Source organism: Cricetulus griseus, chromosome 6 (assembly GCF_003668045.3).
Source record: "Cricetulus griseus strain 17A/GY chromosome 6, alternate assembly CriGri-PICRH-1.0, whole genome shotgun sequence".
Classification (NCBI taxonomy): domain Eukaryota; kingdom Metazoa; phylum Chordata; class Mammalia; order Rodentia; family Cricetidae; genus Cricetulus; species Cricetulus griseus.
The window spans coordinates 144,178,875-144,194,680 of record NC_048599.1 but is presented as its reverse complement, the minus strand read 5'-3'; the positions used below and the strand labels follow the sequence as shown (position 1 = coordinate 144,194,680).

The 15,806-nt window shown below is 46.9% G+C and overlaps 2 protein-coding genes across 2 annotated transcripts in view; one reads left to right on the top strand and one right to left on the bottom strand.

Moving 5' to 3' along the window:
• Nucleotides 1-6,096: 6,096 nt before the first annotated feature.
• Naif1 (nuclear apoptosis inducing factor 1) lies at nt 6,097-11,626 on the bottom strand. The gene is made up of 2 exons (XM_027423805.2): nt 10,875-11,626; nt 6,097-8,863 (listed from the first exon to the last, which is right to left on the bottom strand). The coding sequence occupies exons 1-2, from the start codon at nt 11,377-11,379 to the stop codon at nt 8,385-8,387; spliced, it is 984 nt and encodes a 327-aa protein (XP_027279606.1). The 5' UTR covers nt 11,380-11,626; the 3' UTR covers nt 6,097-8,384.
• Nucleotides 11,627-12,380: 754 nt separating this feature from the next.
• Nucleotides 12,381-15,806, top strand: part of Slc25a25 (solute carrier family 25 member 25) — a 34,837-nt gene continuing 31,411 nt past the window's right edge. Inside the window, exon 1 of the mRNA XM_027423806.2 lies at nt 12,381-12,747. Coding sequence (XP_027279607.1) covers nt 12,490-12,747 — 258 coding nt within the window. The 5' untranslated portion in view covers nt 12,381-12,489. The remainder of the gene's footprint in view (nt 12,748-15,806) is intronic.

Genomic DNA, 15,806 nt, shown 5'->3' with positions numbered 1-15,806 from the left:
TAGTCATGAGCAGGGGAGCCTCCTTGACCTAGAAGCTCCCCCAAGGGCAGTCTGTTAGTATTCAGGCAACTGTACTGGCCTGTTCTTAGGGTTCTGACAGGATACTCCCTCAGCTGCAGCGGCTAAGAGCACCACCTGTGCACATTCACTACGTTCCCTTTAAAAGGGCCCTGCCCACCTCCCATTCTTCTTCCCCTCTCTCTCTCTTCCTCCCCCTTCCTCCCTCCCTCCCTCCCTCCCTCTCTCCTTCTCCCCCCTCCACCCTCTCTTCATCTCTCTTTCCCTTCTCTCTTCTCCCCCTTCCTTCCCTCCTCCCTTTCTTCCCATCCCCCCCCCCCCCCCCGTTCTCCCGTCTCTTTCTTCTCTCTGGATGCTCCTGTCCCCAGAGGCCAGTCTCCCCCCTCCCCTTTCCCTTTTCTTATGATCCCTTCCCCTAATTAAAAAAACAAACAAACAAAAATACAAAAAAAAAAAAAAAACCCTCTGCTTGAACACTGTCACATGGTGTCTTTCTCTCTCTAGCTGCTTTTCTTAAATTACAACACAGGCTTAACTCATTTCCAAGTGACTTCAAGTCTCACAGGCCCAAAGGTCAAGGTAAGTTAGGAGCTAAAAGCAGTAATTAAATCTGGCTTGGTAGTACAGGCCTGTGAACCCAACTACTTGAAAGGTCAAAACAGCAAGATGTGAAATTCAAAGTTTTTCTGGGTGACAGAGTGAGTTCAAGTCCAGCTAGGGTGATTTAGCTCACTCAGAATATAAGGCTAAACAACAAAAGGACTAAGGATACAGAACAATGGTAAAAGTACTAGAAAAAAATGTAGCTAAAGGCACAGACTTCTGTGGAGAACAAGGTTGCTCGGTGGCTTTACACAGGCTGTTTGACCTCTGACCCTTCAGTGTCCTCAACTGCACAGTGAGAACCATATCAGCACCCATTTCCTGCTGCTGTTGTAAGGACTCAGTGACTACAGCTTCTAAGGCAGGGCCTGAAGGCTGTCAGCTACATGTATCTTTAAACAATGACAAGTAAGAACACAGCCTGCCCTGGGAAACCCAGATCCTTCCAAAGACCAGTCTGCCAAACAGACTCCTGAGAGGCTTATACTCTGGGGCAAGATCTGGAATCCAGCCAAAGCTCTCAGCCTTCGGGGAAACCACGAGAATCATTCTAAAAGCAGGGTGTGTTATGACATACCATACAAAGCTCAAGCACTTTCTCTCTGGAGGCTATTCTAGGTTCTGGGTAAGACCTGGATAATTGTCCCCACATCAGAAGGCCTGTACTAATCTAGGTATATACTTCAGGCTTTGTGCTCCAGCTGTTTCTGGTTATAGCTACTCAACTCTGCTATCATGGTATAAATCAGCTAGTTTCTTAAATGAATGCATGCCTGTGTTCCAGTAAAACTTTATTTACAAAAATAGGTGGCAGGCCAGGCATGGTGGAACACACTTTTAATTCCAACACTCAAGAGGCAGTTGAAGGTAGATCTCTGTGAGTTCAAAGGTCCACATAGTGAGTTCCAGGTTGTTAATCTCATTGGGTGAGAATAAGACCACTACCACAATTTTTTTTTGTTTGTTTGTTTTTGGGACAGGATTTCTCTGTGTAGCTTTGTAGACCAGCCTGTCCTTGAACCCACAGAGATCTGTTTGCCTCTGCCTCCTGAGTGCTGGGATTAAAGGCATGTGCCACCACTGCCCTCTGAAATTTTTTTTAACATAGCCATATTATCTCTAATAATACCCAAATGGTTTGTGTAGAAACAACACTTTTCTCTTAAAGCCATACAATAACCTCCTTGTTCCATATAGGGCATGTTGAGTGCCCTATCACATTGTAGAACTACTTTAGCTAAAGAATCTACCTGTGAATGGATCTTGTTCTATTTGGTTTTAACAGGCACTTTTCCTTTTATGCCAATAGGCACTATGCCTTGGAGTTTCCTTTTGACCTACCCTTCAGCTATTTGTTGAGAATAAGGGGTGACATGCTCTCTTCCATAACTACTTCCTGCTAAAATTGGGGCATTGTCAGGGCCCAGGAAGGCTGGAATGTCAGTCAAAAGCCAGAAGGGGATTCAGAACCAGAACCATCTGGTTCACTGACCTAGCTGAAGAGATAGGGAGCTATCACATCGGTTGGATTAGTTCACTTCAGTTTTCAACAAGTTCAGGGGTCACAGCTGTTTGGAACAGTTTGTAGTTCATAGTCAGCAACTGATTCCTTGATGGTGCCTGTCAGTCTAATGGAAATCTGTTGGGGCAGATACATACACACACCAAGGACAGAAATTAAATTTTAGGAACTTAAAAGAAACCTTACATTCAGAGATCATGGTCCTGGTAGTCAGGGGAGGAGAGGAGTCCCAAGGGGAGGGGTGCGGGGGGACTTGGGCTGTATTTACCTGGAGTCCTTTGACCTGTGAGAGGTGGATCCAAGTCTAACTCAAGCTTCTGTGATGTTTTAGTTTACAAAAGAGGATACAAGTTTTAACTGAATTAACATTACCACTGTTTGTAATCTGTACTAAAATCCACATTGTAGAAAAAGTAGCTAACAGGTGTCTGTAACACAGCTGGAGTAGACACAAGCCTTTGAATCATAGCAGAAGCTATGGCTTTGGGTTAAAAGGCATGGAAATTTTTTCCTCTCTTCAGAGGGTTGGATATATAGGTTGGACAGAGATGATTTTAGCCCCATGATTTTAGCTCATTTAAGTCTTATACTTAGATAAGGAAATTTAAAATCTTGAACTTGTGACTTTGATTTGGTCAGTGCTTTATCAGAGCTAGATTAATAGCTTATCAAAATTCCATTGATTGTTAAAACTCCAAAATTTGAAATCTTAGTATAAAAATAGCATAGAAAGGGAAAGAAATCTGAAACTTTTTTATTACCTTAAGTCACTTTATTATACCTTTACAACTTGCATTTACACACTTTAAAATACTTTCTTAGACCCTCAGAATTTACACAAGTTTAAAACCTTTATTTATTTATTTTTTAAATGGGTATGGTGGCACACGTCTTTAATCCCAGCACCTGGGAGACAGAGGCAGGCAAATCTCTGTGAATTCAAGACCAGCTTGGTCTACAAAGTGAGTTCCAGGACAGCTAGGGCTGTGACACAGAGAGACCCAGCCTTAAAAAACAAAACAACACCTGCCCCACCCCCTTTTTAAAATAAATCTAATAATTTACCATGAAACACAGGTGGTTAATTACTGAGCCCAGCCATTGCAAAGCAAGTTCCTTTAAATAAAAGAATATTAAAAAATTACATCTGAAACCTGTTTATCCTTTAACATGAAGCCTGTTAGCAAAGCAAACATGTCTGCCTTTCTCATCAGGAGACACAGTAGCTCTAGAAAAAGATCTGATTTTTACTTATGAAATGAACTAAGAAAGGTAGCTGTAGCCTTGGTTTCCTGCTGCTGCCAAATGGACAAAGCTATATAGTTAGTCTAGCCATCAACACTCATCAGAGATCTGAGAAGGATAAATTATAGCAGGAAATATAAACCTAATGGCCTCTGTATTGATTAAAATGACAGAGATTTGCCAGCTTACTGGACAATAATCCTAGTAGGCTCTGTGGTCTCAATGGCTTCATTTTGGAGCAGAGGTGATCTTTGGCAGTCACATCTTCAGCTGCTGTATTGGACAGTATATGCCTTCCGCTAACAGACCCAGAATGTCTGAGAGATTTTCCTGTGGATGAGGAACTTAGGAAAAATGGCCTATCCTCACAGGTTTTTTTTTTTTTTTTTTTTTTTTGCAGAGCCCTGACAGCAGTCAAGGCAGTATTCCACAGTGGTTTGTGCCAGCAAAATCCAGGTCTGTGCCCCATCTGTGTCTCATCTCCAGAAGCTGGCATGTCTGTCACAGGAAGCTTCTTCTATTAAACATTTTAATGTTATATTAGGTAGATTTCCAAAAAGTTTTGAGAGCCACCTATTAAGTATACCTGATTTTTAAGTAAACTTCACTTGTTTTTTGGGGGGGTGGGTGGAGGTGGGGAGGTTTGAGACAGGGTTTCTCTGTGGCTTTGGAGCCTATCCTGGAACTAGCTTTTGTAGACCAAGCCGGTCTCGAACTTACAGAGATCCACCTGCCTCTGCCTCCTGAGTGCTGGGATCAAAGGCATGCGCCACCACTGCCCAGCTAAGCTTCACTTGTTATTAGTTATTTGCTTTAGGGAAGCAAAATAAAACTTATTTTTATAATTATTTACATTAGTACTTAGCATGGCTACAAGTATTGTTCTGAGCACACTAAAGAATTTGATCATTTATGATTAAGATATACATATTAATTGTTAGCCACCTTATAAATCACTTGTAAGGTGACTGAAACTAGGTGACTGACAATTTGCATATCTCAAGCATCTTTAACAGTTTACCATAAGTTTTGTAGCTTTTATAACATTAGAATTGGCATTTTTGCCTGGTGGTGGTGGCACCCACCTTTAATCCCAGCACTTGGAAGGCAGAGGCAGGCATATTTCTAAATTCAAGGCCAGCCTGGTCTACAGAAGGAGTGCCAGGATAGGCTCCAAAGCTACACAGAGAAACCCTGTCTCGAAAAACAAAAACAAAAACAGAAAAAAAAAAAACTCCAAGATTTCCCTTTAAAGATTCAAAAATCTCTAAACTGTGGGCTCCTGTAATATTAAAACTAAAGTACTTGTTTTTACTTCAAGAGGGAAGAAGCAGGGCACAGCCAAAGTCCAACTGTGCAAACAGATCAATGCTCAACATCTGAGATTCACCCACAATCCTCTGAGTTTCCCCAGGGGGCTCAGGTCACCTCTCTGGCCACACCCTTGGGGCCTGTCTTCTTAGCTTCATCAGGTTCCATTTCATTGTGACTGTTATTCCTAGTAGCCATCACTTGGCACTGGCATTTCCAAAACTGCTGGGGTCCCTTTCCTGGGTTCTCTTTAGGAACTCTAGCCCTGCCACACAGTGCCAAGCCTCAGCTGCTCTTTGTGACCCCTTCATGCCTTTAAAACCAATACCACCTGGGTGACTTTTTTTTTTTTTTTTTTTTTTTTGAGACAAGGTTTCTCTGTGTAACCCTGGCTGTTCTGGAACTCACTCTACACCAGGCTGGCTTCCAACTCAGAGATCCACCTATCTCTGTCTCCCAAGTGCTGGGATTAATGGTGTGTACCACCACTGCCCCGTCCCCGTCCCCCCCCCCCAAAGACAGGGTTTCTCTGTAAAGCCAATAGTCTAATTTTTTTTTTTTTTATTATCTGTCTGTCTGTCTGTTTTGTTTTTTCTCTTTTCCCTGTCACAGAGTCAGGTGGATCATTTGACACAGGACAGACAGGAAACTTTTAAATAAGCCTGCTTTGGGTCTAGAGAAAGAAGAGCCACAACCCAAACCCAGAGCCAGCTTTTCAATAAAGTAGAACTGCATAAAACAACTTTAATATTACCCACACCCAAACGGGCTTTTGAATTATTGCTAAATTGAATCCAGTGACCAGAAAGCTCAGAGAGAAATTCTGAGCCTTGGCCATTCAAGCAGCAATGGCCAGTGATAATAGCTGTGATGGCTGGCAGCAGCAGAGACAGCAAAAACAAAACCAATAAATACAGAACACAGACAGTTCACATTGGAAGGAAACCATTCAGAAACAAGCATGTGGTGGCCACCATCATTCACGCCTCCATCTGAGCCTGATCCATTCTCATCTCAGCTCTCATGTCTGTAGCAAAACTTCTACAAAGATAAGACCAATGAGACACCAAACCAGAACAAGAACCTCAGGTGAGCCCCACAACATCTCACTTTTTTGCCCTGGATAGGAGAGAGTTGAGTTCTGTCTGGATTCCAACAGAAACAAAGGTCTCAGAAAATGACTATGACTTACCAGGGGAGGTCTCTGGAGATGCTTGCTGCTTCTCTCAGCAGGGCAGTTCACTCTAATAGTCCACAAAATGAAAGCTCACCTCAGAGCCTTGGAATGTGCCAGAGTGAAGGTCCAGCTTTAGATTCTGGTGGGTGGTCTGATCTCGATGGAGTCTCCAGAAAATATTAATCCCACCATTAAAAATAAGACCACTACAATTTTTGAGTCAAATTTAAAGAGAGCTTTATTGAATACTGGCCAGGATGATGGACACTGGCCAGCTCCATACCCGGGATTCCCAGAGTATGGCATCAAATTTCATTAGATAGGAGCTTATAAAGGCAAAACACACAAGGCTACATACTTCCCACCTTCGTCCAATCAGGGGCAAGCACATATCCTGATGTACTTCCTGCCTACATACTTCCTACCTATGTGTGATCAAACGCATCCTGTGCTGTTGGGGCCACCAAGCTTGTTTACAGAGGCAAAAATATGTGGCTTGCTATCGTACATGAACAACAGCCCCCAGCATTCCAGGAAGTCATCTGTTCTTAGGCAGGTGGGGCATTTGGGTGAGAGACATTTTTGTTTTATAGATCTCTTAAGCACAGTAATTTAAACTTAAAATATAACTTTAGCTACAACAAGGCCAGTCGGGGAGACATACAGACCCTGTATCAAAAACACAAAAACAAAACAAAACAAAAGTAGGTGGTGGACCAGATTTAGCCTGGAAGCCATAGTTTATTTCTATGTGTGACCAATTAAGACACAGAGAAGTGTGTACAAAAAAGTGATATTTAATTTAAAGTTGTGACCTGGAAAGAACAAGTTCGCTTAAGTTAATCTAGGCTTCCTCTTTATACACAAATGGAACAGATACAACGTTGGCTCAGATTTCTAACTTCAGAGAAGAACCAAACTGGGTCACAAATCTTTAGCAACCCTGCTGGGGCCAACAGGCTCCACAGGGCGTTGGGGCCCCACTTCACTCTCCTCTCTGTAGCTGGCATTATAGATGCCTCCTTGGAGAAGGGGACAGCAGGTAGTCACCTCCTAACTGTCTCCAGGAGTTCTCTTCCTGGCACCACAAGAATGGTGCCACATCTCAGTGTGTGCATGCCGGGAAGGGCAGCTTGACTAATACCCGGAACTACATTGTAGCCACTGGTCATAATTGGCCCAGTTATGGCAGCAAAATGGCAAATGGGATGGTGATGTGCGGAGAATGAGGGTTTAGCACTCAACTGCAAGTTTGAAAGTGATTCAGATAAATCTTGCCTGGCTAAGGTTTTTGTAAATGTTTCAGAGAGAGAGAGAGAGAGAGAGAGACAAGTCCTTCAGCCCTCTGAGGTTGTGCGCTGCTAGAGCACAGAACTAAACAGGCCCCACTTCCTGTCCCATCCACCCCACCTCTTACATTCAAGGACAATACTTGATTTGGATTCATTTAGCCAGACTGAGGGCAGGGGGACATCTACAGTGCACCAGGCACTGAGGAACAGAGCAGGGGAGGGGAGTGTTAAGGTGGAATGTTGAGCAGGGCTTGAATGGGCACTGCCTTTCAGATATGTGGTCCAGCAGAGAGGAGCGAGTGTGGCCGCAGAGCCTAGAGCCCTCCCAGAAAGGGTTCAGCTATAGAATAAATACAACTAGCTAGAAGTGAGTTTTCTAAAAAAATCTAATAAAATAAAATAAGAATTAGAGGTTCACCTCAAGTGCACTGCAGCAGGAAACAAGACTCCACAGGGTTTGCCTTCTAATACCAACAGCACCTGAAGCCCACCCATGTCAAAGTCCGGGGGTGGGGCAACCACATAACAGCTACCTAGAGGTGTCATGGAAGACTAGAGCGTGGCCAACCCATTCCCACCACACACAGCATTCCTGAGCCAGGCCGGCTGCATCTGTCTCAGGGCATTTCCAAGAGCTGGGTTGTGCCAGGGTGGTTGTGGCACACAGCAGTAAGGAGAATCCCCTGAGGATGGAGGCACAGTGAGAGGAAAAAAGGGCTGGGTTTCCCAGTGGCGAAGGGAGACATTCATATGTGGGTGTTATTGCATTTCTGCCAGCGACACTGCAGGATGGCGCCAAAAATGATGGCACACCTGAGGTGGGACAGCCCACTGAAGATCCCGTGCTGTGACACAGCCCCAGTGAGAACCAGTCTGTCTTTAAAGATCCCGTGCTTCGACACAGCCCCAGTGAGAACCAGTCTGTCTTTAAAGTTGTCCTGGACTGAGTCTGGTGATGTCTCAAGACTTAGATCATGACAACATACGTCCCATCCCAGCCAAATCTTCCAGATTTCAGCAAGGCAGCTCCAGAGGTTGAACTAAGAGAGATTGGGATCCAAGAGACTAGAAATCTCCTTTCCCCAGCCTCCTTCATTTCTCTCAGACTAACAAGCCCCAAATATCCATCCAAGAGGGAGCTATCCACATGGTCCACTTAAAGCCACTCACAGAAGTTTCCTTCAATCATGGCAGAGCTTAGCCTTGACCCCTGCCCTCACTGGATGATGTTGTCTGGCTGTCCATTCTGAGCCACCTGTCCAGGGTCAGGGACTGGGGCTGGGGCTGGGGTGGGTGTGTTACTCTGTAGGTAGCGTCGGAAATCTTTAATCATGGGCCGGAGGACCTGGATGAGGACACTCAGGGCTGCCTGGGTGCCCTCCATGGCCTGGGCCTGCCGCTCCTGGGCACAGGCCTGCACCTCCTGGGAACGCCGGATCATCTGTAGCAGGTCATTCTGCTGTTCCAGGTGCTGGGCGATCTCCTTTATGTGTAGGTTGGTGACCCGCTGCTCCTGGATCAGCTTGGCAGAATTGAGGGCAATGCGGCTCTTAAGTGCCTGCGGTTTGACAGATGTGTCTGCATGCTGGGCTATCATCTCCACCGGGGCCTCGGTCGGCAGGGGTTGAGGAGCCTCGGCTGTGCAGTACTCCACCACTCCCTCCTCCAGTGTGTGATAGGTGGCCTCAGTGGGGACTGTCGAGAAGAAAGAGTAAAAGCAGAAGCAGATCATCTTTTGGAAGGAATGGTAATGGCTCTGCAACATAGGTAGGAGGCCATTAAACCCTGTATAGCAGGGAGGCAAAGGGGAATTCAGGCCTCCCCTTGCTGTATTGACATAAAAACACAGTATCTGAGAGGCTCAGCTCTCTTTGTTCCTCAAGGCTGGGATAAAACCCAGGACCTTGTATATGTTAAGCATGTGCTGTACCACCAAGATACTTCTCCAACCAGGTTTCAGAATTTTACTCTATTGGTAGCCAAAGAGAAGCTCCCAGATCTGACAAACACAGAGATGCAAACAATAATGCCAGCAAAACCTTAGGATACTTATGTACCACTCTGTATTCATTAGCTCAAGGAACCCTCCAAATGACAAGAGTTAGAAACCACGTCTTCAATTCCAGAGACAATGAAATAGAACCACTTCTTTGGGTGGCTATGAGCTATGTCTATCCCTTCTGTATGCCAATCAAAGAATGAAGGGCCATAGCAGTTCACATGTCCAGAAAATGCCTCTCTGTCTCTTTAATCACTTTGGTCTTTAAGATACCTAAACATCTAGCCTGGTAGTGGTGCACATCTTTAATCCCAGCACTCAGAAGGCAGAGGCAAAAGCATGTGAATCTCTTAATTCAAGGTCAGCCTGGTCTACTGAGTGAGTTCCAGGACAGCCAGGGCTACACAGAGAAACACTGACTCAAAAAACAAAACAACAATAAAATAAAAAACCCAAAAAACAAAAAACCTAAAATATCCTTGAAGATGCTGTTCCAAAACAGTACCTGACTTGGACCTGTGCTTTTCCTCCTCTTCCCACCTCGCAGGGGAGACCACACTCCCACACACCACTGAGAGTCTGGTGGATACAGTTCAAAGCCTATTGTGACCGAGCCAGTTCACAGTTGTGGGCACACATCCTTATCTCAAACATAAAATCTAACTAAAGTTAGCTCTGTTATTACTTATTGACGAAACTCCGTAGGGACATTAGGTGTTTGGACCTTCATGTACATGGGGGATGTCAATCTTGTTTGCCTTTCCACAGACTGTGTCTATATGCTCATACATCCGTAGGTACACATGCGTGTCTGCGTACACATGGAGGGGGTCAGAAGACAACCTCAAGTGTCATTCCTCAGGTGCTGCCAACATCTTTTCCTTTTTCCTTTTTGAGACAGAGTCCCTTCACTGGGCTAGGACTCTCCAAATAGGCTAGGCTGGCTGGCTATTGAGCCCTATTGATCTCTTGAATGGTAGGGTTACAAGTGTCTAACTCCACCTCCTATTTTTCTTACCTTTGAATGCCATCAACCCTGTGTTTCCCTCACACCAGGAAATCCCTTTCCTCTTGTGAGACCTTGGGTTTTCCCATCTCATAGTAAAGCTATTCATATATATACCTCATCTGCCCTAGTAGTATATAACTGGCCTATATATTTAATTTCTGCGGTGCCAAGCAAGTACTCTACCACTGAGCTATCTCCCAAGTCTCCAGGGAATGTTAAATGCTTTGGTATTTTTGGTGCCCAGCATAAATTTCTTGATGAATGGGTGACTAGACAGGAACCATGAAGATTCTGAGAAGTGCCTGGTGAATGTTTGTGTATTGAAAACACAGAATATCTTTGTGCAGAATGGATGTCTCCCTTAGGCAGTATTATTCCTAGCCAGTCATTCAACAAGTATATCCTGGCTGCCTACTAATACAGCAGATCCTAAGTCCCATGGGGCTACAGATATAGTCTGGTCTTCAAGACTACATAGGTCAGCAAGTGGAAGTCATGGACATCCAGCTATCCACATGCAGAGGAAGTCCCCAGAAGAACAAGATCACTTCTGTCTGGGGAGTTCTTGGAAGGCCTCATGATCTTTCAAGATCGCCATCTCACTTTTGACCCTTGGCAGCCAATATGCCCTGGGCTGCCCCAGTACTTGCTGGCCCTTCCCATTTATGCAGCTGAACTGATCAGGAGAGGTCACTCACTCTGTGTCAGGGTGACCGTGGTTGCAGCTGCTGTGGCCGTGGGTCCGAGGGCCACGGGATGGATCTCTGTGGTACTGGGCAGGCTGATGATGGTTGCTTCACCCAGCAAGTTGCAGATGCGCTGTTGCATAGGGGTCAGCAGTACAGGAGCTATGGCTGTGCCACCACTGCCACCACCTGTCCCAGGTCCACCAGCTCCATCCTCTTCTGTGGTCCCTGGGGCATCTCCACCTTCTACTGCTGCTCGGACTTGGGCAACCTTGCGACGGACCTCGGTCTTGAGGTCGGACCACTTCTTCTTGACTTCGGGCAGCTCCCTGCGGCAGGTGGCCACAGCGTTGACTCTTCTCAGGATGCCATGCCAGGCTGCACTCTTGGCAGCCAGAGGGACCCCAGCATTGAAGTGGTTCACCAGCAGGTGCTTCTTCAGCTCTAGTTCTTCCACGATGATCTCTACCTCCCGCTCTGAAAAGTTCATCTTCCTCTTCTTGGCTGGGACAGCCATGGCCTCCCCTTTCCTCTTTTTAAAGAAATTATGTCCTTAACAACCCCAATTTCCCTCCTCTTTTTCAGCCTCACTTCTCGCCCACTTTCCAACCTCCTCCCCCTCCCCAAAGGGGGACAGGCAGTGCTCGCTCGAGGCCAAGCACGAGGCCTTAAGTAATCCCCCTCGCTACGCAAAATGCGTAGGGCCCAGCCCTGACCGGCCCGACCGCCGCCAGCCAGCTGCGTAATGGCTTCCTGAATCTGCCTCTTCCGCTGGGGTGTGCGGAGATCCGCCCACTTCCCTTCTTCCCGCCCCTCGACACATTCCTGGGAAGCCCCGCCCTCCAGGTTGGCGTGGCTCAAATACTCGGCCGATCACTGGCTCCGTAGGCCTGCCATTCCTCTCAAGGACACACCTATTTGCTGGAACTAGCTTGGTCATTGGTCTAAAGGCGAGTCTGTCGCTTCAAGGCGTCCGCCCACAAGTTCTTTATTCACTTCCATTGGGAAATCAGTCTGTCGTTCAATTGTTGGTATCGCGACTATTACGTTGTTAAATTCTGCTATTTTATTGGTAGTTTAGGAGACTACTAGAAACCAGCCTCCTGATTTTGATTCGTGTTTTCGGTCTTGAGTCGTCAGTCCATTACATTTTCATTTTATTCAATGGTGCTAAGTGTGTCTTCTAACATCACAGTTGCCCTCATACAAATCTCATTTCCACTGAGAGCTACGATCTCTCCGTACACAGCCGCTCCTCCCAGCCTCACCATTCCGCAGTCTAAATAGTGTTTCTGAATGGGAATTGGACACAGGGCCTTCTGCTCGCCTATTACCCAGATTCAGCCAATCCCCGCCTCTCTCAGTTTGAATCGACTCAGAGCCATCGTGGTGGCCCCGCCTCCTCATTGATTCCGGAGTCGCCCTTCCGGCCTGTGATTGGCTGGCAGTGTGCCAGGGGGCGCGGTCAGCGCCTCGGCGCGCGGCGGGGCGGGGCTCCCGGAAGCGGCCCCTCCCTCCAGCCTGCCGGCTTCTCGAAGCCCGCGCTCGCCGTCTGAGGGAAGCCGGCGTGTTTCCGCGCTCCGGTCGGTCGCCTGCCTGACGCCCTCAGCCCCCCGCCTCGCGCCCGATGGTGAGCAGTGTGTTGTGCCGCTGCGTGGCCTCCCCGCCGCCGGACGCCGCCGCCGCCGCCTCGTCGTCCGCCTCCTCGCCGGCTTCTGTAGGGGACCCGTGCGGTGGCACCGTCTGTGGAGGCCCCGACCACCGGCTGCGTCTGTGGAGCCTCTTCCAAAAACTCGACGTCAACCGCGACGGCGGCCTCTGTGTCAACGACCTGGCGGTGGGACTGCGGCGCCTGGGGCTGCACCGCACGGAGGGCGAGCTCCGGGTAAGTTTGCGTGCGCCGTCCGCGCGGGCGGGGAGGATCCGGGAGGTCCTGGAGAGAGACCCGTGCCGCGGGGGACGGGCCAGGACTCCAGGGCCTCTCAGGCAGTCCTCTGGAGTTCGTCAGGTTTGGGTGGACTCTGCGGGAGTTAAGCGGAACCCCTGGTATTGGGAGATAGTGAGTCTTGACTGACAGATGGAAAGGACGCTCACCCGGTGCCGAGCGTGGGGCTCCTCAGGTGGGGGCTCAGGCCGTGAGAAAAGCTAGCTCGTCGTGGGTACAGGTGGCCACCCTTGGGTGTCTTTGATGGGCAGAAAGCCCCTTCTTGCTCCTACTTTCATTAGGGCAGAAGGACAAATCTCAAGAATGCCTTCCGGACCTCAAGGCCAAGTTGGTGCCAGCCCTGCCCCCACACCCAGGTTCCTATCCATCCATTCTTAATGGCACCCCACCCACTTTTCTTCTCCCTGTTGTTTCCATGCCACCGGGGCCCCTGATCTGGTTGGTCGCAGAAACTTGTGGGTGTTGTGGGGAAGAAAAAATGGGAACTGGGGTTCTAGGCAGATCTATGTGGGCGTGGGTGGTGAGGACTGAACAGTTCTATCTTGTGGCTTAGGCCCAGCCCCCCCAGTGCTGTTCCAGAACACTCACTGGGTCATGATCCCTTTGCGGAGTTGGAGTGTAGATAGGTTAAAGAATCTGAAGGAAGATTCTTTTTTTGTTTTGTGTTTTTTGAGAGAGGGTTTCTTTCTCTGTGTATCCCTGGCTGCCCTGGAACTTGCTCTGGTAGACCAGGCTGGCCTTGAACCGACAGAGATCTGCCTGTCTCTGCCTCCCGAATGTTGGGCTGGAACATTTTCTTCAGAAAGTGAAAGTGTGGTACATCTAAGGGTATAGTTGACTGGAGTGGGGTGGGCCAAATCCAGGAGTCAGGGCCATCAATGGGTCTGCAAGAAGCTGAAATGTCCTTTCTGCACAAGGAACCCTGCCTGAGCAGTGGCCTTTTCTTCCCTGTTTCATAGTTGGTTTTCCAGTTTGACTATTAGCTGTGGCTGCCCTTTACCATCATTATTGTGGCCTAGCCTGGTGTGTAGCCTGCTAGGTTCTACTGAGCAGTTTGCCTAGTAACCTGTTCCTTTCCAAAGTTCTTGATTGGTTCATTTGTAGGCACAGTAATTCAATCTCATAGCCACGTATGAAGAAAACCTGGTAAGGTGTCAGTGAATCATAACAGTTGGTTGCGTGGGTGGCCACTCAGAAGGTGTCATGTCCAAGATAATATTGGATCAATATCCAAGATATTTAACCTACTTAGGATCAACGTAGGAAGCCCAAGGATGACACAGTGTAATGTAGAAACCTTGGGTTACACCCAAGAGATTTAAAGATAGGTTTCTCCATGTAACCAGGTTGGCCTTGAACTCACAATACTCCTAGCTTTAAAAACAAAATCTTTTTTTAAAAAAAGATGGCTTGTCAGTTAAGAGCACTAGCTGCTCTTCCAGAGGTCCTGAGTTCAATTCCCAGCAACCACCTGGTGGCTCACAACTATCTATAATTGGATCTGATGCCCTCTTCTGTCATGCAGGCATGCATGCAAATATGCATAAGTAAATCTTAAAAAAAAAAAACCAACTTCTAAAAAAGTTAGTTTTATACAAACTAGTGTTATCAGCTTGATATTTCCCCATATACATCTAATGAATAAATCATTTTGTTTGTTTTGGTTTTTATGAGATAGGATCTTACTATGTGGCTGTCTGGGAACTCACTATTTAGATAGACCAGGCTGGCCTTGAACTCACAGAGATCTTACTGCTTCCGCCTCCCAAGTGCTGGGATTAAAGGTCATTTTTTGAAGATGGGATAGTAAACTCAGAAGTTCAAAGCCTGAGGGGTCAGTGCAGCCTGGAGTCCAAGTGAACCTTCTTGCTCTTAAGAACCTACACAGTTGTCTCTGGTACCAGGCACATTGAGGATGGCTGGCAATGGGAGTGTGTTCCATGTTTACACCAAGCTTTATGACTCTACAGGAGTCATAATGTTCTGGCATTCATAGCACATCTGATATTGATCCTAATCCATTTTTTGGCAGTGATTTTTGACTAAAGGCAAATAAGGAGAAAGTGACTATTTTTCAGTGCTAAGAGAAAGCCAGTTTGTTTGAGACATTTTTCTAACTCTGGTAGATCAGGCTCAGAACTCAGTATGTAGCACAGACTGGCCTCAAATGTACATACATCTTCTTACCTTAATGTCCCTGTCTGTCTGCCCCACCCCTTCATGCTGGATTGTATCTATGAGCCACTGCCCAGGTAAAAGGGAACCTTTTGGTTAACCTAAGGGAGGTTAGCTCTCTGTGGTTACTTTGACTCCACAATATTTGACTCTGTGACTGACCTAAGTTCTATGACATGAAACTTTTGGTTTTTCGAGATAGGGTTTCTCTGTGGCTTTGGAGGCTGTCCTGGAACTAGCTCTTGTAGACCAGGCTGGTCTTGAACTCACAGAGATCCGCCTACCTCTGCTTCCTGAGTGCTGGGATTAAAGGGTGTGCCACCAATGCCCGGCTGAAACTTTTTTTTAAAGCAGATTTAATATAGATTTATTAAGAAGTCAGAACTCTCAAGAGTGGGAAGGAGAGGAATATCCTAAAAGTTTTTTTTGTTGGTTTGTTTGTTTATTTATTTATTTATTTATTTTTTGGTTTTTCGAGACAGGGTTTCTCTGTGTAGCTTTGGAGCCTATCCTGGCACTCGCTCTGGAGACCAGGCTGGTCTTGAACTCACAGAGATCCACCTGCCTCTGCCTCCCGAGTGCTGGGATTAAAGGCGCGCACCACCAACGCCCAGCTTGTTTGTTTTTTGAGACAGGGTTTCTCTCTGTAGCCATGGCAGTCCTGGAATTCAACTCACTATGTAGAGTAGGCTGGTTTCAAACCTGCCTCTGTCTCCTGAGTACTGGAATTAAAGGCATATGACACTACCAGCTGAATTTTAAAAAAAAACAACGTGTGTGTGTGTGTGTGTGTGTGTGTGTGTGTGTGTGTGTGTGTGTGTGTA

Excerpts from the sequence above, each read along its gene's own strand:
- Naif1 (XM_027423805.2), bottom strand. The coding sequence starts at position 11,379 with ATGGCTGTCCCAGCCAAGAAGAGGAAGATGAACTTTTCAGAGCGGGAG. Across the intron at positions 8,864-10,874 it reads CACGGTCACCCTGACACAGA|TCCCCACTGAGGCCACCTAT; the intron begins GTGAGTGACCTC and ends TCTTCTCGACAG.